General features: G+C 29.8%; 3 protein-coding genes across 4 annotated transcripts; all 3 read left to right on the forward strand.

The window, feature by feature from the left end:
- The first annotated feature begins 8,570 nt into the window (after positions 1 to 8,570).
- On the forward strand, positions 8,571 to 10,130 carry LOC101504724 (late embryogenesis abundant protein 2). Its single transcript, XM_004506844.4, has 2 exons — positions 8,571 to 8,724; positions 9,531 to 10,130. Exons 1-2 carry the CDS (start codon positions 8,671 to 8,673, stop codon positions 9,942 to 9,944), a joined length of 468 nt encoding a protein of 155 aa, XP_004506901.1. The 5' UTR covers positions 8,571 to 8,670; the 3' UTR covers positions 9,945 to 10,130.
- Positions 10,131 to 17,021: 6,891 nt separating this feature from the next.
- On the forward strand, positions 17,022 to 18,572 carry CAPLEA-1 (late embryogenesis abundant protein 1-like). Its single transcript, NM_001279144.1, has 2 exons — positions 17,022 to 17,148; positions 17,870 to 18,572. The coding sequence occupies exons 1-2, from the start codon at positions 17,095 to 17,097 to the stop codon at positions 18,347 to 18,349; spliced, it is 534 nt and encodes a 177-aa protein (NP_001266073.1). The 5' UTR covers positions 17,022 to 17,094; the 3' UTR covers positions 18,350 to 18,572.
- Positions 18,573 to 19,348: 776 nt separating this feature from the next.
- On the forward strand, positions 19,349 to 23,391 carry LOC101503980 (protein NRT1/ PTR FAMILY 1.2-like). Of its 2 annotated transcripts, none has more exons than XM_004506842.4 (5): positions 19,349 to 19,613; positions 19,901 to 20,118; positions 20,921 to 21,468; positions 22,095 to 23,015; positions 23,183 to 23,391. In XM_004506842.4, the coding sequence occupies exons 1-4, from the start codon at positions 19,493 to 19,495 to the stop codon at positions 22,981 to 22,983; spliced, it is 1,776 nt and encodes a 591-aa protein (XP_004506899.1). In that variant the 5' UTR covers positions 19,349 to 19,492; the 3' UTR covers positions 22,984 to 23,015; positions 23,183 to 23,391. The 2 variants fall into 2 exon arrangements, with proteins under 2 accessions (XP_004506899.1, XP_012573068.1); XM_012717614.3 differs by having other exon boundaries at positions 19,381 to 19,613; positions 20,079 to 20,118.
- The last annotated feature ends 3,321 nt before the right edge of the window (positions 23,392 to 26,712 follow it).

The raw sequence follows: 26,712 nt of genomic DNA on the forward strand, positions 1-26,712 counted from the left end.
AGTAGTCAAGAGATGAATGAGTTTTTCATACCATTTTTGATTGGCTTGTTTAAGGCCACAAATTGATTTGAGAAGCTTGAAAACTTTATTGGAAAAGTGTTTCTCACATCCAATTGTTGAGCATGCCAATGCTTAATAGAAGAAAGGGCCAACAAAAGTCCAACTATGGTTAGTTTATCCACGAGAGAAAATGTATCAAATTAATTGACACCCTACGCTTGATCTTATAAACTCACTTACTGCTTATGGGTTTAACACCAGAATAAAGGGTAACTCCGTGACAGTAATACATCTTGGTTTTGAAATGGCTTGATTGTAAGAGGCAAATTCGGTCATGGTAGAAAGGGATAAGACAAAAGTTATATGTGAAGGGGACAAAGAATCATAGGACAAGTAAGAACTAATGGGATGAGGTATAAAAGATTGAAAAGTAAGGAAAATATAGTCATTTAAGTGGGAAGGGACTTTATGATGTGGGGGAATGTTAGGTGTAGTGGTGAGGTCCAGGTTACGGAAATAAGTTGGACATTGGGTAGCGTCAAGATAATGATAAATAGAGGGAGGTGATAAAATAGTGTTAGGGTCGGGTGTAGGACAAGGACATGTGAGAGGAGCAGGCTTGTTAGGGACCACTAGTGTAGGTGAAGATTTACTAAATACTCTCAACTAGAGTAAGATAATGTCCAGGTAATAGAATGACAGGGAAATATGGACTCATTGAAATAGCATTTCGTGAGATGTGAATGGATTTAGTGTGAATATCATATGCAACAAAACCTTTCAGGCCAGGTTTAAACCCTAAGAAAGCAAAATTGTGGGCCCTGGTGTCAAATTTTCCTCTATGAGGTACTAAACTATTGATACAACATAAGGACATAAAGAATTTGACTATAAATAAATCAAAGAGTTGACCATATAGTAACAAATAGGGAGACTTGTTATGTAGCACCTGTGTAGGGACCATATTAGTAAGATAAATAGCTTGAAAAATATTTTTAGGAAATGGGGATTGAATCATGAGAGAATGAGCCACACTCAAGATAAATTGTTGTTTTCTCTTAACTCCTATTTTGTTGCAGAGTTTCTACACAACTGCACTGATGTAAAATGCGTTTACTACCATATTAAGAAGACATGAGATATTCAAGACTATTATCACTTCGAATTGCTTTAACAAATTTACCAAATAATTTTTCAACCATACTAACAAAATGTTGAACATGCAACTGAACCTCATCCTTACCTTTCAATTAAAAAACCTAGATATACCTACTATGATCATTAACAATACTAACAAAATATATATGATTATGAATGGAACTAACTGCATACAGACCATATAAGTGGAAACACGAAAAGAAAAATACCTTATAAATTACCAGAAAATGAATATATTCTTATGATTAATTTACAAGTCAATTTCTGTTATATACTTAGAAGAAGGAGTATATTAAGAGGATGGAATACATGTATCATATTACAATCCTACAACAAACTCTCTAATTGTCTTGTTCGCATGGCAATAGTTATGACTTATCACTAACTAATTATTTAGTACTAGTATTTTGTAATAAAAGCAATATAGATATATTAATAGGTAATAAGGGTGGACAACATATCTAGACCCGACCAATCCATTAAAAGATTTAAGTTTGTGGACGAGTTTCTTCGGGTTGGTGGCTTAGGCATGTGAAAAATAAAGGGTGTCGGGTTCAGATGGGTAATTTGGATTCCTCGGTACCCGAACCCGACTGAATTCATTCATTTAATTATATTATTATTTTTATATTATATATTAATATGTAAATTGCACATATTACTATTACTCATACACTCACACAACCACAACCTGGTCCAAAGAAATTTTTTGTTTAAAAAAAAAGCTCAATTAACGCACATTCCCGCAGTCCAATTAACACCCACTTCAAATCAAATTTCAACATACTTACTCACTCCCACCTCACTCTCTCTCTCTCTCTCTCTCTCTCTCTCTCTCTCTCTCTCGATTCAAACGGTCTTTTCTGAATCTCTGTTGTTCATTGTCACGGTCACCATCGCCACTGTAACTATTTTTGTAGTCACCCTCGCCGCTGTCTCATCTTAGCCTACAAACGTGCAACAAAATCTATCTGGAAAGTCTCCTTTTAAATTTTTACTAAACTCTAACTCTCCAATCTTAGAAAATTTATTCAATGTTTATCTTAAAAATTGTTCTTTCATTATTCAATGTTAATCTTGAAATGTATTATATGCTTTTGTGTTATGTTTTGATTTGTTATTCTCATTGAAGTTACTATTTTATGTTAGGGTTTGATCTTTTTTCACTAATATTTGTTTTATGATGTTTTCATTATGTTTAAGTACTGATAAGATAGAGTTTGTCCATATTTCCTTTCTCTATTGAACCTTTAGATAAGGTTAGTTTCTTAGGATTTCTTATAATGTTTCTTTTATTAGTTTACATTTGTAGTTATTTACAGTTTTTTTACTTGTTATTTTTGTAGATTACTATTTTACAATCTTGTTTTTTTTTTCTTTCTTTCTTTCTATTTTAAGGTTTATTATGTTCTTGGAATTTTTGAGTTTTGGTTTCTAGTTTGATGTTCATGTTTGATACGTTTATTCTTTTTAAGTAAGTTTGTGCCTTTCTAGGGATTAAGTTAATATGAGTTCTTAAGGTTGTAAGTTACGTTTCCTGAATTTATGTTCATGTTTGCTCTATTTATTCTTTTTAGTTTTACTTTTTACTTTCATGTTTGACATGTTTATTCTTTGTATTTTTACATTCATGTTTGATTTGTTTATTTTTTTTAGTTTAACATTCATGTTTGATTTGTTTATATTTTGTAGTTTTATATTGATATTTGATTTGTTTATTATGTTTAGTTTTAGATTCATGTTTATCTCATTATAATTAAATATTGCTAGATTGTAGATTCTGTTCAATACTTACTTAGTGTTTTTTGAACTTTTTTGATTTGGAATAATAAAGCAAGGCCAATGAGGCAGGTGTATGCAAGGAGCTAGCTAGACCAGAAAGTTGTAAGTTAAACACATTGCAAATATTTTGTTAATCAACTTGTTAAAATGATATTGTGTATGTTATTTTTAGACTACATAGTTTTTTAGAATAATTTAACTTGTCTATGTCTAGTGCGTGCTAATAATATGCTTCATGTGATATGGTAATTAGGTTTCTTGCTTAAATCTCTTTACAGTTGGTAATTAAGTCTATGCTAATAATCTGATTTTTTAGACTACATTGTTTTTTAGATTATGTGTTATGATTAAGAGTGATGGTGTTCAAATAATTTTTTTAAACCAAACTGCCATTAAAAAATTGAACTACTTATTTTAGTTAAGAACTAAACTGAATTTAATTCTATCCATCACTCAATGAAAAAGTTGTTTCCTTTGGAAAATTCACATGGTGGTTTTGTTTGAATGAATTTAAGAAAATTCACATGTTGATTTCGTAGAAAATTCACAAACTCGTAATTTTATGCTATGCTAAAAAAATTTGATTATGGGCTGAACTTTTTTGAGTTTGTATGAATTTTATATAATAACAAGTGAATAACTAGTCAATTAGTTTATATATATATATATATATATATATATATATATATATATATATATATATATATATATAAGGCTTAAACAAATAAAATTGTTAATTAAAAAACAAAATGTGTTGTTTCATATACAAAATTGTTGATTAACCAAAAAATAAAATTGTTGATTAACCAAAACTTCTGAGTTGTTTCATATACAAAATTCACTAATAGATCACACAAAATACTTAGAGTTGGATGATAATGTATTATATAGAAAAAATTTAACAATTAATTATGAAAACTTTATCAAATTAAACTTTTGATTAAAAACATAATATTTTAAACTTTAACTATACTTAAGCATAACAATCATATATGTTTCAGTGATGGCGTCGCCTTCGCCTAATACTTCTCTTGACTAACCTATTGAAGCTAATAATCAACCTATTGAACAATTTGCGCCTGCAATTACTCTTCCTCTAGTTGGGAAGAAGAGAAAAGGCAATGCAGGAGGTTCTAGAAAAACTTATGAGGTTTGGGACCACTTTAATGAAATTCCTAATTGTGAAATTCGAACTGCTGCTTGCAAATACTGCCATCAAAAGTGTTTTTGTGAAGGTAAGAAACATGGTACTTCCAATATGAAGCATCACATAAAAAGATGCACAAAATATCCTTTAAATGTAGCAACTGATCCTGATCAAACTATTTTACAACTTCGAACAAGTGAGGGGTATAGTTTTGTTGTAATAAGCTCTGGATTTAATGCTTAAGCATGTAGAAAAACATTGGTTGTTTTTATCATTTTGGATGAGCAACCATTTAAAACAGTTGAGGGAAGAGATTTAAGTACTTATGTAATCAATTGCAGCCCCAATTTACCCTACCATCAAGACATATTGTAGCAAGATATTGTTTTCAGTTGTATTTAGATGAAAAATGAGGTTGAAATGGTTCTTCAAGTTCGATTGTAGTAGGGTGGTTGTTACTACAGATTGTTGGACTTCTGTTTAAAATCTTAATTATTTGACCCTCACAACCCATTTTATTGATAATGAGAGGAATTACCAAAAAAGAATCATTAGCTTTTGTGTGGTTCCAAATCATAGATGTGAGATAGTGGCTATAAAATCTTGATGAGGGAATGGAGACTTAGAGATGTGTCTACCGTCATAGTTGGTAATGCATAATGAAATGATATCGCGGTAGGATTATTGAAGAAAAAGATTAAAAAAGAAAAACATGAATGGGATACTTTTGGATGGAGCTTTTTTTCATATGAGATGTTGTGCTCACATACTCAACTTTATAATGGTGACTAAAGGATTGAAAGACTTCGACTCTTCAATTTCTTCCATTTGACATGTTGTGAGGTTTGTAAGATCTTTACCACAAATGACTGCAAAATTTAAGTAATATATATAATTTGTTGGAATTGCAAGCAATAAATTGTTGTGTCTTGATGTTCAAACAAGGTGAAACTCAACATATTTGATGTTGGAAGCAACTGTAAAATTTAAACTAGCCTTTGATAAGCTTGAAGATGAAGATTCAAGCTATAGGCAATACTTTGTAGAAGCTTCTCCATCCATTAATAATGATTCGGAAAAAAGCAAGTGTTTTATTCAGTTTTTGAAGTATTTTTATGACACAACAAAAATATTTTCAACCTCACAACAAACAAGTTTGCATGCGACTTTTCACCAATTAGCTTCCATCTTTATTGAACTTAAGCGTTCATCCATAGACCTCAACACTTTTTTAGCATCAATGGGCAAACAAATGTTGACAAAGTACACCAAGTATTGGGGCAATGAATCTAACATAAAGCAACTCCTTTACTTTGGTGTTATTTTAGATCTCTGATACAAGTTAAGGTATCTGGAATGATGCTTCAATGATATGTATGGTGATAAACCAATTAAAAGAAAATTTATTGACAAGGATAAATGATAATCTTATTAAAGTATACAAATTGTATAAGCATGCTTATGATAAAACATCTAAGGCTTTATCTTCTAGTGTTGGTGCATTTGTTTCCCTCTTTGAAACAACTGATGTTGGTCACACAAGCGCACACTTACAACGGAAAAATGTGTTTCAAAAACATTTAAAGAAAAAGGATTCAATTGATGTTGAAAATGAACTTGAGAGGCACACTAATGAGAAATGTATAGAGTTTGTAGAAAAGTTTGAGATTCTAATATGGTGGAAACATAATGCTTGTTGGAATCCAATTTTGTCTAGAATGGTAAGAGAAATCATGCCTAAACCAGTTTCTATTGTGGCTTATAAGAGTGCTTTCAGCACTGGGGTAAAGTTTTAGAGGTATATAGAAGCTCTCTAAATCTAGAAAGGGCAGAGGCTCTAATATGCACCCAAAATTTGTTGAAGCCGTGTTTTTACCAATTTAAAGACTTCATATTTGATGAGGAGTATGAAATTTCAGAGAAAGTACTAGTAGGCGCGCTGCTTTTCCAAAAAAAATTATATTCATTGTCATTTGTAATGTTTATATGTGTTTAACATGATAATTCGCTGTTTTTTTAATGTATCATAGATTTAAATGGAGCTCAGCTGGAAGTGGCTCATTACCTTCCTCTCAGTCACAACCTTCAGGCTATGTTTAAATTGTTGAAGGTCCAATTTATGTTTGTCCTTTCATAATTATGTTTTTTTTTAATTATAATTAGTTTTATTGTTTTAATTATGTTCAGTTTTTTATTTATTATAGGTGGCCTTTTTATTTTTATTTTTTGGAGTCACACAAGACTCATAATCAATCATAGCATAGCAAGTAGCCGACTATTATTTTTTGAGAGATAATTATAGATTTTGAGACAAGTTGGCCATATCTTTTTGGAACAAAAAAGCTTCGTGGGTAAGGCGCTTCATTTAGTTTTAGTTTATTATAAATGATTTCAATCTTCTTTTGACTTATTTATGATTTAATTTTGCAAGTTATGTTGTTGAACCAGTTGAATAAGATGGAGCAAAAAGTTTTTTAAAGGACTTTGCTATTGTTTGCACTAATGAGAATTTATTTGTAAGTTTTGATTTGATTGTCATTTTACTGCATAACTTCAATATAATAAATTACAAACCACCTCACTCATACTTTTGTGGCATTGGACCAGCTTACCATATATTTGGATCAACTTCTACTTTCGTGGCATTGGATCAAAATTGACAAAAGAAAATATATGTAATTTAATATTTTTCAACTTTATTACAATTCAATTGTTGGGTATGCAATGCATATGAATACTTAATTTAGTTATTTGTTTAAAATTTAAAACATAGATGTCACAAAATATAGATGTCTCACTGTTATGAGAACAAAACACAACAAAACTGAAACAAACTTCTCAATGCTCTTGAGGTATTTTTCTACAAATTTTGTTGTTGAATTAGTTTGATTATATATAATGTGTTTTACATGTTTTTTACCAAGTGATGTTAATATGTTCTACAACTGTCATTGATTCTTTCTAATTTGAACATATGCATGAATACAACATTTATAGTATAACTTTCGTCTTGAATGTTGTTTAGTGTTTTTATACGATATCCCCGACTCCTCTCAAGTTTTAATTCCATACACAAATTAATAGGTTCTGTTAGGTTAGCTATATGTTGTGTATTATCAACGATTTCTACCGAATGTGGTATAATAATATATTGAGTAGTTACATCACTAATTCTTTCTAATTTGAACATTGATGTTATTTTGTTCTGCAATTTTTTCTCTCTTCTAATTTGTATTATATGTGCGCAGAAGAAGAAATGTTTATGTTGCTGAAATCACCCAGTAAATCCTCATGGTGCAACATTATTATCTTCCTTTGATTAATATAGAATTTTAATTAAGTTGATCATTATGTAATTTATACTTGAGGATGTAATTTGTATGATTGTGTTGTCACGTGACTGTGATTTATGTTGCTGATGAATTCGTAATTTAATATTAGACTTAGACTTTATGTGGCTAATGATAAATGCCATGTGTTTGAGAACAATGATACAACAAAACTTCGATTGATATTATAAAAAAGTGTGATCTAAAAAATTTGAAGATATAAAACAAATGTGATGTATGATTGATAGATTGGGTCAATTTTTTTTAATGGACCATAGTTGTATTATATATAACAAACTATGACCATATATATTTTTCCAGACTTTTTTAAAATTAAATGAAAAAAAATGATCCAATAAAACTCAACCCGTTTTTACCCACCCACCATAACACAACTGACATCCCATGATCCGAACAAAAAAGATGGATGAGATTGGGCTAGCAGATAACACCCGTGAATTGAACCGATTTTACTGTTTTGGCCTGAAACTGTTCGAAACTGACCCGATGTCCACCTCTAATAGTTATAATCATCACTTATAAGTCATATCGAGAGAATTCGTTGACTCCAACAATACCAAGTAACTCATTCATCATTTGGAGGATATATTAGTCTAAATATTAATTAAATATGAAGTATAATATTAGAAAATAAATATAAATTCTTTTAATTTAAATTTCTTTTAATCTCTTTCAATCATTTTATTTTATTTTACTTTTTTATAACTTTTTCATTATTAAAAAGTTATATTGTATAAATTATCATACAAAATATTTTAAAAATCAAAATAATTTTATATTTGTGCATAAGGGTTTGATATCATATAATCATGAATTCATTCATTGTCTTGCCTAAAAAAAGTAAATACATTGTATTTGCACCTCATATATAAATCACGGATATCTTATAACAAAAAAAATCATGGATATCTCGTCATTATTATTATATATAATAGTAAAAATAATCAAGTAATGGGAACGTGGCAAAATTCCACAGGTCGAATCCTCATTTAATATTTATAAATGGTACTCAACTTTATAACCATAGCCTTGGAGCAACACGTGTTTTACACATGTCAACAAGTTAAACACGTGGCTAACATACACGATTCACGAAATACTATAAATAGAGTATGAATGAAATTCAAAACCATTAACAAAAATAGAAAGTGCTTGAGATATTCATAAAAAGAAAGTTTTTATCATATAGGCATAGCTAGTGAGTGAATTAATTATACCCTTTGAAGAAGAAAAATGACATCCCACGACCAAAGCTACAGAGCTGGTGAAGCTAAGGGCAGAACTGAGGTATAACAAATGTTATTCAATATTCATTTCTATATATTTTATTTCATGCAACCTAGAACTTATTGTTTTTTCCTTTTCCTTTTATTTATTTATTTTAATTTACCTGTGTAAAAAAACAATGTCATTAATCATAAGTTCATAACTATTAGATCTTAAAAAATATTTGGTTTTAAATTAAGGATGGACTTAAAAATCTGTTAGATGAGAGGCTTGAAAAAATTAATTCTACATAATACATATTAAAACTATTGTTTTTTTTTTTTATATTGAGAACAATATAATATATACTCTCTAAAGGTCAAATAATGAATGAGTATCTCTTGACTTAGAGTAAGTTTATCGATTAATTTAACTATTGATTATTAATAAAATATATTTATAATTAAGCACAATTTTTTAAAAAAAATTAAAATTTATCATATGTTCATTTTTATTCAATGAAATTTATTATTTATATTTACTTAAGTAAAGTAACTCATGATTTACGTTTTTTATAATCTAATAATAATAATAATTTTGTTAATATATATTATTATATTATATTGTAGTTTATATGCACATTATATAACTTTTTATATGATGGGTTGTAATGATGGGAGGGAGGGGCAATGAGCATGGCTTTCCACCCTCTGTACTTTTTATTTCACACATAAATAGTTTTGATTTTTCATAGCATGAAAATTAACACAATATCCGATTAAAAATATTACCACTAGTCTATATATTAATTTTAATTTATGTTTTATTTAATTATATGAAAAATAAAAGATTAATTATATGATAAATAAATTGGATTGGTGGATCAGGAAAAGACCAACCAAATGATTGGCAACATAGAAGATAAGGCCCAAGCTGCAAAGGAAAAAGCCCAGCAAGCAGCCCAAACCGCCAAAGACAAAACCAGTCAGACAGCCCAAGCTGCAAAGGAAAAGACCCAACAAACAGCCCAAGCAGCAAAGGATAAGACCCAACAGACAACCCAGGCAACAAAAGAAAAAGCCCAAGACACAACTGGTCGAGCAAAAGAAAAGGGGTCAGAAATGGGCCAGTCCACTAAGGAAACGGCCCAATCAGGAAAAGACAATTCAGCTGGGTTTTTGCAGCAGACTGGAGAAAAGGTTAAGGGTATGGCCCAAGGTGCAACTGATGCTGTAAAACAAACCTTTGGAATGGCAAATGATGATAAAGACAAAGATCATTTCCCAACCAATCGTCACTGAGATTATTAGTTATATTAATTATGCTATATTTCAATAATGTTGTGATTTGTTTTTCTTGAATTTGGCTTTTTAGCAAACGCACTTTTTTTTAAAAATAAGTTGCGTTTCCCTCATATCTAGAAGTGAGAGGGAAATGTATAATTATGTATTATGTACTATTATCTATTTTGTAGTTTGAAGTTTGAACCTTGTTGTAATAATGCTATAATTATCCTTCATTCATCATAGCATCAGAAGTTTACTTTGTTAAATTTATGTTTTTGTGCAACACAATTTTTAAAAACATAAAAATTGAAGTAATAGAAATTATTATTAAGTATAGTGAATCTTCTATACATAATTTGATGTGAATCATGGTTTTGAATTTACAATATTAAGCTATTGTAAGCTCTTATTACTAAGTTTCTACTAAAACATTGGATCTGTGCCCAAAAAATATGGAATCACTCTGTTTTAAATGAAGTTTTTTTTAAACATAAAATTGTTTATAGCATTTTATTAATGGCAATAAAATGGCTCCGTTTATTACGATTTATATAAAAAAAATCATAGTTTATAATTTATTGTTACAATTCTTTTTAAAATAAAATTTCGAATGGATTTTTTTTAAAATATTGTATTTCAAGTGATTGTTACAATTATTTTTCAATCACAAAATTTTAAAATTAATTAAAATTAAAAACTTTTTTAACAAGTTTTTTTTAAAATATTATTTTTGAATTTTTTTTAAAAAAAAGTATGTATAATTTTTATTATATAAATTTTTTAATAATAAATATTTAAACTATTAAATATCAAAATATTTAAGATAGAATTGCACTAAACTCTAAAACATCTTGAGCTTGATGAAATTATCACACAAAATCTCTAATTTTATATAAAATTAGAGCTTTTTGTCTATTTGTGTATTATATTGTTTATTTTCATCTGTATACATTGTATATTCATTTCCAAAATTTATTGTAATTGTGTTTAAGTTGCTAATTGGTTTATGAAAAATTGTTTGGTTTTTTTTTTCTTTTTCTTTTTTTATGTTAAATGATATGTGAATGTATTGTATTGTTAAAATTTTAAAAATAATTTTCTATTATTTTCTTAAGAAAAAAGACAAGATTTACTTGTTATTTAAATTTTGACAGACTTTGAATGACATTAATATTTAATCGAGAATTTTATATATTGACTATAATAATAAGAATTTCATTAGAATTTAATCTCAATATATTTCAACATAAGGACAACTTTTGTAGGATAAAAGTTTATTCGTAAATTTATTATAAAAATTTTATGTTACTGAGAAATTTATTTGTGAAGTACATATGACTCATTTAATAATGAATTCAGTGACTAAACAAAATAATGTGCCATAAAATTACAAGATACTTAAATAATATTGATTTAAATATATTTTTTATACTTGCAAATATGTTTTATTTTAATTTTAGTCACGGTAATTTTTTTATTTATTTAATTTATACTCTTGTAAATTGTAACAAGTTTTAAAAAGATATTTTGTAAATCTTTTTCAGTAAAAAATTGGGACATGACTACTTTTAGATGAAGCGGCACATGATTGTTGTTGACTAGACAATATTTAATATTTAAAATTAAAATTCATTTTATTAACTCAATTAATCATAAAAACTTAAAACTAATTAATTAATTAATAAATCAATTTTAAATAATAAAAACTCAAATATTTTTATCTTGAACTCCCAAATTTTTTTAATAAAAATTTAACAATCTTCTTCTTCAAACCCAATTTTTTCATCTTCAAATCGTAAATTTTAATATCTAAATCCAAACGCTAAAAATTATATTTTTCTTGTACACACTCATAATTGAAATACATGGATTATTACAAGAGAGAAGGCCAAAATCCCACTTGATGTAATTTTTGAAAAGAATCAATCCAATTAACTAGCCTCTTCCAAAGCTTTTAAATTTTTTGGAAAGAATACACAACATTGGCATCAAATACATTGTGATCAATGATCCTGGAATTGCTATTAACACCAATTATGATGTATACCAAAAGGAGTATCACTGCAAGAAAACTGGCGATTAGCCACGGTTACTTAGCCACGATCACGATGACCGTAGATAACTTAAAAAAATTTGTCACGGTTATGAATGTGGCTAACATTATAATAAGTGTGCTCCCTCTTTTCCATTTTCGCTCGTTTTCATTTTCCCTCTTTTTTTAGATTCGCTCTTTTCTTTCAGATTCCCTCTTTTCCATCTGAAACCTTTAAAATTCAGAAGTCAACACTAACACTTTCATGTAAATCCCTAAAATCCTATTCACCACAGTTTCACCACGTACCATTGTTTCACCACCGTTCCGTTTCATGTCGTAACACCACCGTTTCCTTTTTACGCCACAATTTCGACTCATTCGACCCTACCTTTCACAGTTACGTCACCCCTCTAATTCAGCCAATCGTAAGTTTCTCCAACATTCTCTTCTGCTCGGTGAATCCTCTATCACTTTTTAGAGGATTAGAAGTGTAAGTAAAATCAATCTTTAAATTGGCAGTGAATGTGTGACCTTCTTGGAGCTTCTTGTTTGCATCTGATACGTTTCATTTCAGTTTTGAATTTTTTAGGTTTCAATTTTTGGCAATTGATACGGACAACTAAAGACTTGTTCTTTTCAGCTCATTCTTCAGGTTCTGTTTTTATCTTCAAGTTCTATTTTTCATAAATTTATTTGGTGATTATCTTCAAGTTCTGTTTTGATTTGCTTCGTAAAAACTGTTTTTTTATCTTTAAATTATGTTTTGATCTGCTTCGTAAAATATTTTTTTTAAAAGACTAAAACTATTCTCACTTTTATTATTTTTACAACTATAACAAATAAAAACAATAAAAGATATTAGTGACATGCTTGCAAATAGGTGAGCATAAACATTAGTTTTTTCTTATGTATACACAATTTATTCTTCATATTACAAGTTCATTGTTGAAATATTGGATTCACAGTGGAGGAAAAAAAAGTATATATTTTTGATGAGTAACTGATGTGTATATAGTATATAGCATTAATACCAAATAATAGAAGAATGTGATTAAGGATCTTGTTACTGCAAGTTATAAAGATAATCAAATATCTGAAAACAAAGAAAGTTATTAGTAAATAACAACAAGAAATAAAAGACTAATGAAAGCTTAGGTGAGTACATTTTGTTAATGTGTTTCTAAGTGGGCAGCTAGCTAGGAAGGATTTTATAAGATTTTATATTAATTTTGATGTTTTTATGTGTCGAAAATGAATGTAAATTGAACCTTCAATGTCCATCATCTACTAACAAGTTAGAGATTTGGATAGTAGTCGAACCTAAAGTTCATTTGAGAGTTATTTTAGAAACTTTTATTGATTAAGTCTATTGATTGGTTTAAGGTACAAGGAATAAGAGGTATCGTTGGAATCGTCGGATAAGTTATACTGACCTAGAGTAAGTTTCTTGTGTAATAAAATGTCGTCGAGGTAAGGGTGTCTTCCCCTTTTTAGTAAAATATATTTAGCTTATACTTGTTTTTGGTGTTTTACTTTGGTATTTTAGTATTTGTACTATTACTTGGTGTTTGATAATTGGTGTTATTACTTGGTGTTTATGTTATTATTCTTGATGCTTACTTGAATAATACATCGGTGTCCTTATTAATAATGAATATGATTATGCATAATGCCTTATGACATGATGATTATGGTGTGATGCATTGTCGGTCATATATGTGGGAGTAAATATATATAAGTGTATGCATATATAGTAACATGACGTTCATAATTGGTCGAAATCACAATGGGATACATAATTTGATGGAGTCACATAGTGTATCCATAATTAGTTTGAGCCCACAATTACAGAATTAGAATTGGAGTCGTGAATGTCCTTTGAGACTTCATAATTGTAGATCGTGTTAGACGGTGATCCACCACCCTTTCGGAGGCGAGGTGATGTTTTAGAATCATATGCACTGACATATATGCATTGCATTAAGATGCTTTGACACACGAGTCATGTTTGATACTATGAAAAATATATATGATGTATTAATTTTAGCTTATGTTTTATAATTTCTAATTGTTATGTGTTAATTTCGATTGGTGACCTTTTACTTGTTGTGGACTGGGTTGAACGTCTCAGATTATGAGGATTCTTTTGTGGAGAGTTCGGAATGACGTTGAAGGTATAGCAGAATCGTGGCTTTGATTGTCATTTCAGTGTAAATAGTTTAATGTAGCTAGGGGGTCAATGGTACCCAGTTGTTAAGGGATAACCCTTGTTTGTTTTATTATATAACTTATGTAATTAACATTTGAAATAAAAAAGTTTGATTTTGGAAGTTTTTCGTTAACGTAAAAATGCATTGTTAATTAATTATCTTTAAAAGATTTTTGAGAAATGTTTGATTTAAAAAAAAGAAAAACTACAGTGAAAATTGGAGCATTACATATCAACTACATATTTAGAGTCCAACTCGAAATCAAATAATACAATCTAAAACTATTGAACCCATTACAAAGCATGAAGAAATTCATAAGCCTCACCTTCCATAACTGAGCACACAGAAGAAAACCATTCAGGTTTTAGTAGAAAAAAATACCATTGTCACCATAATGTATATGTATTCGCTAGTCTTTTTCCCAGGTTTACCCTTATCTGCAACACAAGAACAATTCAGACTTCTTTAACTTGATGCACTAGCAGCCAATCGTTAAGAAATTTAAAACTGCAATGGACTACTAGTTGCGTTGTCTCGTCAGTGTTATTCTAAATTTGTGCAAATTCGACAAAAACTCTAGCAAGACAAAATGATAAGCAACAACTCTTATCTTTTCCAACACTTCATATAGTCCAATAAAAAGATAACTTTTTCAACCTTTTGTTGTGATAATTATTTTGTCTACTTTTAGCTACTCTCATCTTCTCTTTAATTATTATGATATTTTTAGTACTTAAACCGGAATTAGTTCAAGCTACAACTAAAAATATCATAATACTAGTATTAGAATTGATTCAAGTATTTTCTTGTTTCAAACTAATTTCTTGGTACAATTCCAATACTAGAATGATAAATGTTTTTATACGTGAATTCAATAAAATGTATAAATTTTAAGAGTGCACGCTATATAGTTTGGATCGGTTATGAGGCAAAACATCATCTGATCCTAATACTAAATTGTATGTTATTAAATTTAGTTTGGATGACAATTCTAAAAACAAACCGATTTGATTATATACAAATTAATATGGTTTTTGGTTTAACCAAATTAAAATTTTTAAAATAATATTTTAATACTAATATTATAAAACCATGTTAAAGTATCAAGTGTGAAGCGAAATATTACATATAAAATATACTAAAAATTAATATTATGAAATAATATTGATCGATTATATTTGAAACATGAAATTATAATAAAATTATATAAAATTAAACAAATAAATATTATTAAAAAAATCATTAAAATTAATAAATAATAATTTAATACAATATCTCATACTAATCGTAAATAAATGTATAAGTATTAAAATGTATCAAAACACGTCCAACAATAATTAGTTTTGTGGCAGTTTTTAATTTGTTTTAGACGATTATTGGTTTGCGGTTTTTATTGGATCGATTTTAAATCATTATGATATATTTGGTCGTATCTTGAATTATTTTTGGTCAAAGTACTAACTAACTCTTGTGTCAAACAAACAAAGTGGAGTTTTACACTTCTTTCCATACAAACCTTCAAATGGTATAATTCAGATTGTATAGTCCTTTCCAACTAACCATTTGTCTAAGGTCTATAGGTTGAAGTTATGTTTAACTTCATTCCAAGAGCTAGCTCAACCTGAAACAATACTCAGACGTTATATCATGCAATTTGACAATCTCCTAGAGGATGTTCTATAATAAAATGAAGAAAATGCCCTCACTTAGTAGGGAGTATTAGTAAATTTTCATTCATAACTATGACATAATGAATATTAATTATTTCACATTTTTAAGAACCGTTACTTGATTTCTCTAATAATTTAGATGCATTAATTTTTTTTTCTTAAATGTATCTCTTAAATTTTTTATTAGAAAAATAATATTTATTCATTCAAATTAATAAATTATATATAGATCAAAAATAATATAAATTTAAAACTACTAAAATTAAAATAGATGAATGTACAAAGTAACTCAAATATCTATTTTAATTGCATAAAATTATAAAATTGTTATAAATGAGACAAAATTATAATATCTTAAATACTCGTATATGTGAATATGTACCGTTAACGATATCAAATTGTTAACACTTAAAATAATAACTATTGTGCAAAATTTATAATTAACTTCTCAAACAAAAAATTGTTATTCTCTTATCTTAAAATGAATATCATTTTAATAAAAATAATCACTTTAAAATAAATATTATTTTAATTTTTATAATAATTTTGATTTTCTTTTTAATTTTAACCTCGATCAATATTATGTACACTAGACTTCTAAAACATTTATCACACTTTATATTAGTAATTGTAAAAAACACTGAAATAAATAATATAAATAATTTAATAAAATATTGATGATTATCTTTTTATATTTTTAATATAATAAATAAAAAATTTAAACACATTTATTTTTTAAAATTTAATTTTAGATAATATCAATATAAAAAAAATTATACTATAATTAATTACAATTAATAAATAATTACAAATATTTTAGTTTTATCATAATTATCTCCAAAATTATATTGATATATTTGAGAGTATAATATAAAAAATTATAGTTACACTTTTAAAATGGATGAAATATCTTTTGACAAAACGACAATTTTAAAGCTCATGACTCATCAATTCAGTGTCTCTGCGCCTCGTATAGAAATAAAGTAAAACAAACGTGGCAAACTTTCACAGGCTAGTTCCTCATCTCAAGTTTATAACCATTGTCTTTGAGCGACACGTGCAAGTACACGTACGTGTCAAGAAGTTGAACACGTGTTTATCATACACAGGCCATGAAATACTATAAATAAAGTATGAATGAAGTTGTTCAAACCTCGTCACCAAAACTAAAGTGTTCAAAATACCATAAAAGGAAAGTTTGTATAATATAGCTAGTGAGTGAAATCATTCATACTCTTTGAAGAACAAAAATGGCATCACACGACCAAAGCTACAAAGCTGGTGAGACCATGGGCCGAACTGAGGTATATTATATATAACAAATTTCATGCAAAATTATTTCTGAATTTTTTTTTGTTTTATTTATTTATAATATATTAATTTTTATTCTAAATTTAATTTATATATACATAGTTTTTACATTCTCAATGAAGCTCACAAGTGTCACAAGTGTAATGTTGGGTCACAAGTATAATGTTATTAAAGAATTTTATATTAATAATGTATTATAATTGAATTTTATTTTTTCGTTTAAATTATTTATCTTATAAAATATATACAAATAAATCATAGTTTTTATTTTTTATTAAAAAATTATAGTGCAAGTTACACAGGATTATTATTACTATTTTTATTTTAAAAAAATTATTTATTAAAATTAAAGAAACCCTTAATAACATCATCATCATCTTCTTCACTTATCCTTCTAAACTCAAAATTAAATTACTCAATTCTCAATAAATACTATATTTACAAAACTCATAGCCACAAAACAACAGTGAAAATATATTCCTTTTATTTTCTGATGTGAAAATCCTAAATTTCCCAAACCGATAACCACGAAACAATAATTAAAATATATTCCTTTATTTTCTGATCTTAAGTATTGCATTCTATATTTTTTAGGAGCAAGATGTTTAACAAATGCCGAGTGTTATAAAAATGACTATGCTAATGCCATTTTTAATTTAAAAAAATAAAAAATAAAAGAGGAATTAATCGTGCTTTGATGGATTGGTGGATCAGGAAAAGACCAACCAAATGATTGGCAACATAGAAGATAAGGCCCAAGCTGCAAAGGAAAAAGCCCAGCAAGCAGCCCAAACCGCCAAAGACAAAACCAGTCAGACAGCCCAAGCTGCAAAGGAAAAGACCCAACAAACAGCCCAAGCAGCAAAGGAAAAGACCCAACAAACAGCCCAGGCAGCAAAGGATGAGACCCAACAAACAGCCCAAGCAGCAAAGGATAAGACCCAACAGACAACCGAAGCAACAAAAGAAAAAGCCCAAGACACAACTGGTCGAGCAAGAGAAAAGGGGTCAGAAATGGGCCAGTCAACTAAGGAAACGGCCCAATCAGGAAAAGACAATTCAGCTGGGTTTTTGCAGCAGACTGGAGAAAAGGTTAAGGGTATGGCCCAAGGTGCAACTGATGCTGTAAAACAAACCTTTGGAATGGCAAATGATGATAAAGACAAAGATCATTTCCCAACCAATCGTCACTGAGATTATTAGTTATATTAATTATGCTATATTTCAATAATGTTGTGATTTGTTTTTCTTGAATTTGGCTTTTTAGCAAACGCACTTTTTTTTAAAAATAAGTTGCGTTTCCCTCATATCTAGAAGTGAGAGGGAAATGTATAATTATGTATTATGTACTATTATCTATTTTGTAGTTTGAAGTTTGAACCTTGTTGTAATAATGCTATAATTTGCTTTTAAATCTCATGAAATCTCAGTTTATATATATTTTTTAAAAAAACAACATTTGAACCATGCTTGCTGAGCATTGAAGTGGAGATGGAAGAAGCATCAGTCATGTTGGGTCAATGAAGTAAATCTTGAAAATACTTTGACTAAAATTGAATATTCTACACTACAATGTCAATTAAAAATAAATAAGTTTTTGTAGAGAATAAAACAAATAAAAAAGAATAAAAAACAAGATGTGTAAAAGCAAAAATTTATGTTTAAATAAATTTTTTATCTCTATAAAATTTTTAAAATTCTATTTTTAATCTCTTATCACAAGTATTCTGCAACAAGTTGTTGTCTTTTGTTAGAATAAGATATGTTTAATTTTTTAAATAATTTTTTTGCAAAACATATATAGAACATTATTAAATATTCATTTATAAAAATTTAACTTAATTTAAAATACAGATAACGAACATCATCTGAACTTAAAAATCAAATATAATTTAATTTATATTTTTTTATTTGTATTTAAATTTATTTTTATTTTTAATTCGTAAAAAATATTATAAATATTATCATAAATTTATATATAATGTAGAGGTTATAAATTCAAATTTAAAATCATATATCTAATATAATAATATTAGAATTTATCTATTTAACTGAACTACGAGTTACAAATATTTGAGCTTAACTTTTTAAAAGAAACTTTATAGTATTGTTAACGTGCCTTATAAAATCATTAAAAATGGTTAAAGCCACACGTTATGGATCTCCTTTCGGTTTTTTAAATGGTATGAACTGTGAGACAGGAATTGTTTGCTGACTATTCATCCATTTTTGCATATATGAATTTGAACATGAAGGATGAAATTTATTTTTCTACTTAAATAAATGATCACTCTTGTTCCACCACTGAAAGGAATTCGTATACAAAGAACCAGATAGATGGAGAAGAAGGAAACAAAGCTTTCTTCACCTCAAACCAAAATGGGTTCCCAAAATGTTAACACTTCACAATCCCAAATACACATCAAGGGTGGCTTCATTACCATGCCTTTCATCATAGGTTTCTTTTTTTCCTTTTTCATTTTCATTGTGAAATTAATTATCATCTCTTTAGCACCAAAACATGTTATTACGTTAGCACCAATTTTTTTGTTTATATTAAGTCATGTGGTTTGTCAATTGTAAGAATTGAATTTGAACAAAATATTTTTTAAAATTATCACTTGTGTTGACGTGTAGATGTCTAAACTATTGTTTCATAGATGATTATTATTTGGTGTTTTACATTTTTGGTATGATATGCTATTGCTATGTGGTAATTAATGCAAGTGAATGTATGAATTGCAGCAAATGAAACACTTGCTAGGGTGGCAACATTAGGATTATTACCAAATATGATAGTTTATTTGATGGGAAGTTACAATATTCATTTATCTCAAGCTACACAAATACTCCTTTTATCTGTTGCAACCACTAATTTCATGCCTCTTCCTGGTTCTTTCATTGCTGACTCTCATTTGGGCAGGTTTCTTGCTGTTGGTTTAGGTTCCATCATCACTTTCATGGTAGGTAGCATTCCTTTTTTTTTTCCATCATAATCATGTGAATATATTGTGTGGAGGAGATGAGTAGGATAGTTATTTTGACTTGTTTGCTATTAAGCACCGACACTTGACACAATACTGAGATATAGACACCTATAATAATTTGAAAAAATAGTAGTTGAATGTAACTATGTGTTGGTATTATACACTGACCTGTGTATGTGGCAAAGGCTGACACATGTCAGACATCGAACAAGCCTTCAATCTGAAGTGTTTGGTTTAGCGACTAGAAGGTGTGCGACTCTATCCTCGCTCAATTTTGGTTTCTCTCCAATATTGGAAGATTTGGAGGGGAGCGGAGATTTGTTTACAATATTTTAAATACGTTAGAGTTTAGACTTAAATGTAATATGAAATTTTATAGGGATGTTAAACGGAAATTAGTATTCCTCTCTTTTGAAATCCCTCCCCTCTCCTTGTGAATCAAACAAGGATGAAGAATTTAGGTGAAGAACTTAATCTTGTACTTTTTTTATAGGTGGTAATCGTATAAGAGCTTATCTAATAAGAGGTTATCGTGGAAGTCTTCATAAGCTCTATATAAGTTGTTTCAATAATCAATTACGAGGAGCTTATGAAAATAAGCTTAAAATAGTATGTGAACATATCATATCATAAGTTGTTTTTATAAACTCGTCCAAACACTTACATAAGCTCTTCCAAACACTTCAGGATTATCTCCTCTTGTTTGAACCAAACAGTGTAAATTATTGTATATTGAAAGAAGAAGAAAAAAAGTAAATTTCCTTCCTTTTGGTAACAGGGAATGGTACTCTTGTGGCTAACAGCAATGATCCCACAAGCAAGGCCTCCTCCTTGCAATCCTGCAACTGAAACATGTAAATATGCAACGACCGGACAAATGGCGATGTTAATTTCTTCCCTTGCTCTTATGTCCATTGGAAATGGCGGCCTTCAATGCTCCATAGCATTCGGCGCAGACCAGGTGAATAGAGAAGACAATCCCAATAACCAAAGATCCTTGGAAATATTCTTCAGTTGGTATTATGCTTCCTCAGCTATTTCTGTCATAATTGCATTCACCGGAATAGTATATATCCAAGATCATTTTGGATGGAAACTCGGTTTCGGTGTTCCAGCAGCACTTATGTTCTTTTCCACTTTCTTCTTCTTCCTCGCTTCTCCGCTTTATGTAAAGAATAAAACAAATAGCAGCTTGTTCACCGGCTTTTTACGAGTGATTGTTGCAGCTTATAAAAATAGGAAACTAAGATTACCGCCTAAGAACTCGGCTAAAATGTACCATCATATGAAGGACTCTGAACTTGCTGTTCCAACTGATAAACTAAGGTTGAATTTGAATCACATATTCACATTAATATGATCATGCCTATTATTATCTTTTGCTTGTTTAGTGGATGAAATTAATATACAACTAAATGAGCATTTTAGTTGTTGAAATTGTATAGGTTGGTCAATTTAGTCCCTCAAATTTTTGGAATAACAATTTAGTCCCTAAAACATCAATCAATTTAGTCCGTTATTCAAATTTAGCATCATAAATTTAAAGGTTCTATGTTTATTATCCTGATGCGGCAAACTCTGTAATGCGACATCTCTGATCCAAAGTGTGTCCCAATGTCCAACATGTGTCAGTGTCCCAATGTCCAACATGACACGGCACCTGGATTACATTCATTTTCTGAAATTATTATTTGTTTTGACGTGGCTATGTCAGTGTCATGTCTGTGTCCATGTCAGACTGTCAGTGTGTGCTTCATAGGCAGTAAAAGACTATTCAAGACAATATGTTGTTCTTTTATTGGTTTTGATGGATAAATAAATGATTGATTTTCTTTAATTTAAAAGACTAATTTGCTATTTCGTAAATTTGAGGGACTCCTTACAATTTCAAGAAACAAAATGATGATTTACTCATTAAGATGCTGAATTTCTTGTAATGCTTTGATTTCTAGGTTTCTGAACAAAGCTTGCTTCATTAGAAGTCCAGAAAAAGATACAGCTTTTGATGGATCAGCCTCAGATCCTTGGAGTTTATGCACAATAGATCAAGTTGAAGAATTAAAAGCCATAATCAAAGTTATTCCCTTATGGTCTACAAGTATCATGATGTCACTTAACATTGGAGGCTCATTTGGATTACTGCAAGCAAAATCACTGAACAGGCACATCACTCGGAACTTCGAAGTTCCAGCCGGTTCTCTTACCGTAATCATGATATTCGCATTATTTATATGGATAGCTCTTTACGACCGTGTCGTTATTCCATTAGCCTCGAAGATCATCGGCAAACCAGTTAGGATTAGTGCAAAGACTAGAATAGGACTTGGATTGTTTTTCTCGTTTCTCCACTTGGTAACTGCGGCGATTGTGGAGACTATAAGGCGAAGAAGAGCGATCGACGAAGGATATGGCGAAGATCCTCATGCAGTGTTGAATATGTCTGCAATGTGGCTTTTTCCTCAACTTTGTTTGGGTGGCATAGCTGAAGCATTCAATGCTATAGGCCAAAATGAGTTCTACTACACCGAGTTTCCTAAGACTATGTCGAGTATCGCTTCGTCTCTTTTCGGACTTGGAATGGCCGTCGGATACGTGATGTCTTCTTTGTTATTCGGCATTGTCGAAAGTGTTACGTCGAAAGGAGGAAAAGATGGATGGATTTTGGATAATATTAACAAGGGTCGTTTCGACAAGTACTATTGGGTTATTGCTGCAGTGAGTGGTGTTAATATATTGTATTATCTTGTCTGTAGTTGGGCTTATGAAACTCCTGCTGATATCGTAGAATCAAAGGTAATCGAAGAAAATGGTTCAAACGAGGAAGAGTTACCATTAATTTAGTTGAGAAATGAGGAACTTTAAAACAAGGACAGGTTAGTGAAGAAATCTTCAGAACACTATGACATAAAATAACTGTAATGTAATGTAACTGATACGTTACATCGTATCACCTGGACTTGCTTCCAATCTATTGTTTGTTGGACAATTGGTGGACAACAATTGTAATGTTAATTTTTCTCGTGATGGTTGTTTTGTGCAGGAGTAGGTGTCGGGGAAGGTGATCACGAAGGGGCCTAAAGTGGGAAGTTTGTTTCCACTTCAATTTATTTTCAATCATTTATCTCTTGCTTGTAATAATATTTTGAATTCTTGTGAGAATTGACATCGAAAATTGGGTCATCCAAACTCTGTTATTTTGTCTCATTTAGTTAAAACTGGTTTGTTGGGAAATAAAAATGTTGTTTATAATGCTTCTTTGCCATGTTTTGTTTGCAAATTGGCTAAAAGTAAAGCATTTCCTTTTCGTCTGGTGCTCATCGTGCTTCCACTTGTTTTGAGTGTGATGTATGGGGAATGTCTCTTGTAACTTCTCATGCTCACTATAAATATTTTGTCACATTTATTGATGATTACTGTCGTTTTACTTTGATATATTTTCTTCGGTCCAAATCTGAAGTGTTTTCTATGTTTAAGAAATTTATGACATATGTTGAAACTCAATTTCAAGCAAGTGTTAAAAATTTTGCTCTGACTCTAGTGGTGAGTATATGTATCGAGTTTCAGGAGTATCTTCAGCAAAAAGGTATCTTGTCTCAACGATCTTGTATTATAGTAGAAAATTCAGCCTGATTATAGTGATTTACATACTTTGGATGTGTGTGTTTTGTTCACCTACCTCCATTTGAAAGAAATAAGCTTGAAGCGTAGTCTGCTCAATACGCATTTATGGGATATAGTCGCTCTTATAAGGGTTTTGTGTGTTATGATGTTTCTAACCAGCCATGAATGATATAGTCGCATTTCTAGGAATGTTACATTTTTTTATAATCAATTTATGTTTCAATGTATTTCTCCTGCCATGAATGATATTGCTATTCTTCCCAATTTTTCTACTATGCCTTAATCTATAGAACGTTTTAAACCAGGAAATGTATATGTTAGAAAACACAAACAGAAGGTTATCACCCCCTTCGCGACCCTAATCCGCCACCTAATCTTGTAGCAGTTGCACCACGACGTTCTGGTAGAGCGTATCGCGCACTAGATAGATATTCACTAGACAAGTATAAATTCCTCACATACTTCTTTGTCTGCATCTCTCTCTAACATATCTATTCCTACTTGTTACTCACAGGCTGTTAAAGATGTGCACTGGATAAAAGCAATGAATGAGGAACTTCAGACTCTTCAAGAGAATTTCACATGGGATATTGTCTCTTGTCCTCCTCATATGAAACTCATAAGTTGCAAATGGATGTATTCTATTAAATGGAATTTTGATGGGTCCCTGAATTGGTACAAGGCTCGATTGGTTGCCTTAGGAAACAAACAGGAATATGGAATTGATTATGATGAGACATTTCCACTGGTAGACAAAATTACAAGTGTTCGGATTGTACTCTCTATAGCTGGTTCTAATGGGTGGACTCTTCAACAAATGGATGTGAATAATGCATTTCGTCACGGTGATCTCACTGAAGATATTTATATGACTCCTCCTCAAAGTCTATTTTCTTCATATCCTGGTGTGTGCAAGCTCAAACGCTCTTTTATATGGTTTGAAACAAGCACCTAGAGCATAGTATGAGAAATTTTGTTCCACTCTACTTGGTTTCTCTTTCACTTAGAGTCAGCATGACTCCTCTTTATTTATTCATCGCACATCTACAGACTTTGTTTTACTCCTCCTTTATGTTGATGATATGGTCATTGCTGGATCTATTCAGTCATCCATCCAGTAACTTAAACATCAATTGCAAACTGCATTTCATGTGAAAGATTTTGGTAACTTGCAATATTTTTTTGGCCTTGAGGTTCATTCTACCTCCAACGGTATATTTCTTCATCAACATAAGTATGCGATAGACCTTATTTCTATGGCAGGTCTCCAATCAGCTAATCCAGTAGATACTTCTCTTGAGGTTAATGTGAAATGTCACCAAGATGAGGGTGATCTATTGTCAGATCCTTTATTGTATCGACAACTTGTGGGTAGTCTTAATTATTTGACAATTAATCGACCTGACATATCATTTGTTGTTCAACAAGTCAGTTCATTCACGCTCCTCGCCACCTTCACTTGGCAGCAGTTCCTCGCATAATTCGCAATTTTCTAGGTACCTCTCTACGAGGTCTCTTCTTTTTCATTGACACAGTTTCCAAATTGATTGCCTATAGTCATGTTGATTGGGCTGGGTGTCCCGACACTCAGCGATCTGTCACCGGTTGATGCATGTTTCTCAATTTTTCATTGATATCATGGAAAAGTAAAAAACAAACAAGAGTCTCTAAATCATCTATTGAATTAGAGTATCGTGTTATGTCTACTGCTTGTTCTGAGATAATTTGGCTTCGTGGTCTTTTGGCTGAACTTGGATTCCCTCAAACAAAGTCGGCGTCTCTCTATGCTAACAATACAAGTGCTATTCAAATTGTTGCAAATCCTATTTTTCATGAGCGCAGCAAACATATTGAAGTAGTTGTCACTTTATATGTGAGACATGTGATAATTAGGTTATATCCATCCCTCACATCAATACTCAATTTCAAGTTGCAGACATTCTTACCAAAGTTGTTCCTCGCCTGCGCCATCTGGACAAATCAGGATTTGATTTGATCCCCTTAATTTTTAATTATTAGATGTAAATGTTGTAACGATTATTTATACCGAACAAAAGAGAGTTGTATCTCCTATATATATATATATATATATATAATATATATTAAGATTGAAATTTTTATTTAAAAAAAATCAATCTATTCATATTTTCTCTCTTTCGACAACTATCTATAATCAAGAATCAGGATACTTTCCCTTGCAAAATATATGCAAATAGAATCACAATGGATGGTAAAACTTTTTCTCAATTTTTTAACATTGTTGTATTCTCATAACTAAATTCAAATCTAAGGCCACTGGTTAAACTGAAAGAGACTTATCATTTCATTGAAGACATCTGATACGTATATTATATACTATACCATATATTTTAAAAGAAGTTGAGTAATTTCTATAGTTATATTTTTATTTCTGATTTGTGTAGAATTTGGTTCACTCAATAGTATGAAACTCAAACTCATAAGGTAGTGAAGACTCTTGAATCAAATTAAATAAGGAAACAAAAAAGGAAAGATTGTGAATCATCTTTTTATCAAGTGCTCTATTGGTTTCCATGTTCATATAATTGATCTATTTATGTTTACAGAGAATAAGTTCACAAAAAAAGAGTTTGTAGCTCCAAGTCCCATTTAACAATGACAAGCTTATGTTAGATTTGATGAAAGAAATAGAGTAAGTTTGAGCACTCCCCTTAACTTATGGTTAGATTTTGGATAAAAACTCTCTGTTAGAGCTTTTTATGTGTCACTTTTTTCAGACCGAGTAAAATGCACAATAGAGTATGAAATCATTTTCTAACGAAATTTGGCTTTTCATTTTTCTTTCTTTCTTTTAAAAAAATAAAAAATACTTTAAAAACTTGCATCCATCTATGATCATTATTGTATAAGAATTCTAACATAGTTCTAGAGTAATTTTATATGAATAAACAAAATTTAATTCAAGTCACA

This window comes from Cicer arietinum, chromosome 6 (assembly GCF_000331145.2).
Source record: "Cicer arietinum cultivar CDC Frontier isolate Library 1 chromosome 6, Cicar.CDCFrontier_v2.0, whole genome shotgun sequence".
Taxonomy (NCBI): Eukaryota; Viridiplantae; Streptophyta; class Magnoliopsida; order Fabales; family Fabaceae; genus Cicer; species Cicer arietinum.

Bases quoted from the DNA above. Each gene is read 5' to 3' on its own strand.
- LOC101504724 (XM_004506844.4), top strand. From the start codon at position 8,671: ATGACATCCCACGACCAAAGCTACAGAGCTGGTGAAGCTAAGGGCAGA. The intron at 8,725-9,530 runs GTATAACAAATG...TTGGTGGATCAG, and splicing joins AAGCTAAGGGCAGAACTGAG to GAAAAGACCAACCAAATGAT.
- LOC101503980 (XM_004506842.4), top strand. From the start codon at position 19,493: ATGGAGAAGAAGGAAACAAAGCTTTCTTCACCTCAAACCAAAATGGGT. The intron at 19,614-19,900 runs GTTTCTTTTTTT...TATGAATTGCAG, and splicing joins TACCATGCCTTTCATCATAG to CAAATGAAACACTTGCTAGG. The intron at 21,469-22,094 runs GTTGAATTTGAA...TTTGATTTCTAG, and splicing joins GTTCCAACTGATAAACTAAG to GTTTCTGAACAAAGCTTGCT.
- CAPLEA-1 (NM_001279144.1), top strand. From the start codon at position 17,095: ATGGCATCACACGACCAAAGCTACAAAGCTGGTGAGACCATGGGCCGA. The intron at 17,149-17,869 runs GTATATTATATA...TTGGTGGATCAG, and splicing joins AGACCATGGGCCGAACTGAG to GAAAAGACCAACCAAATGAT.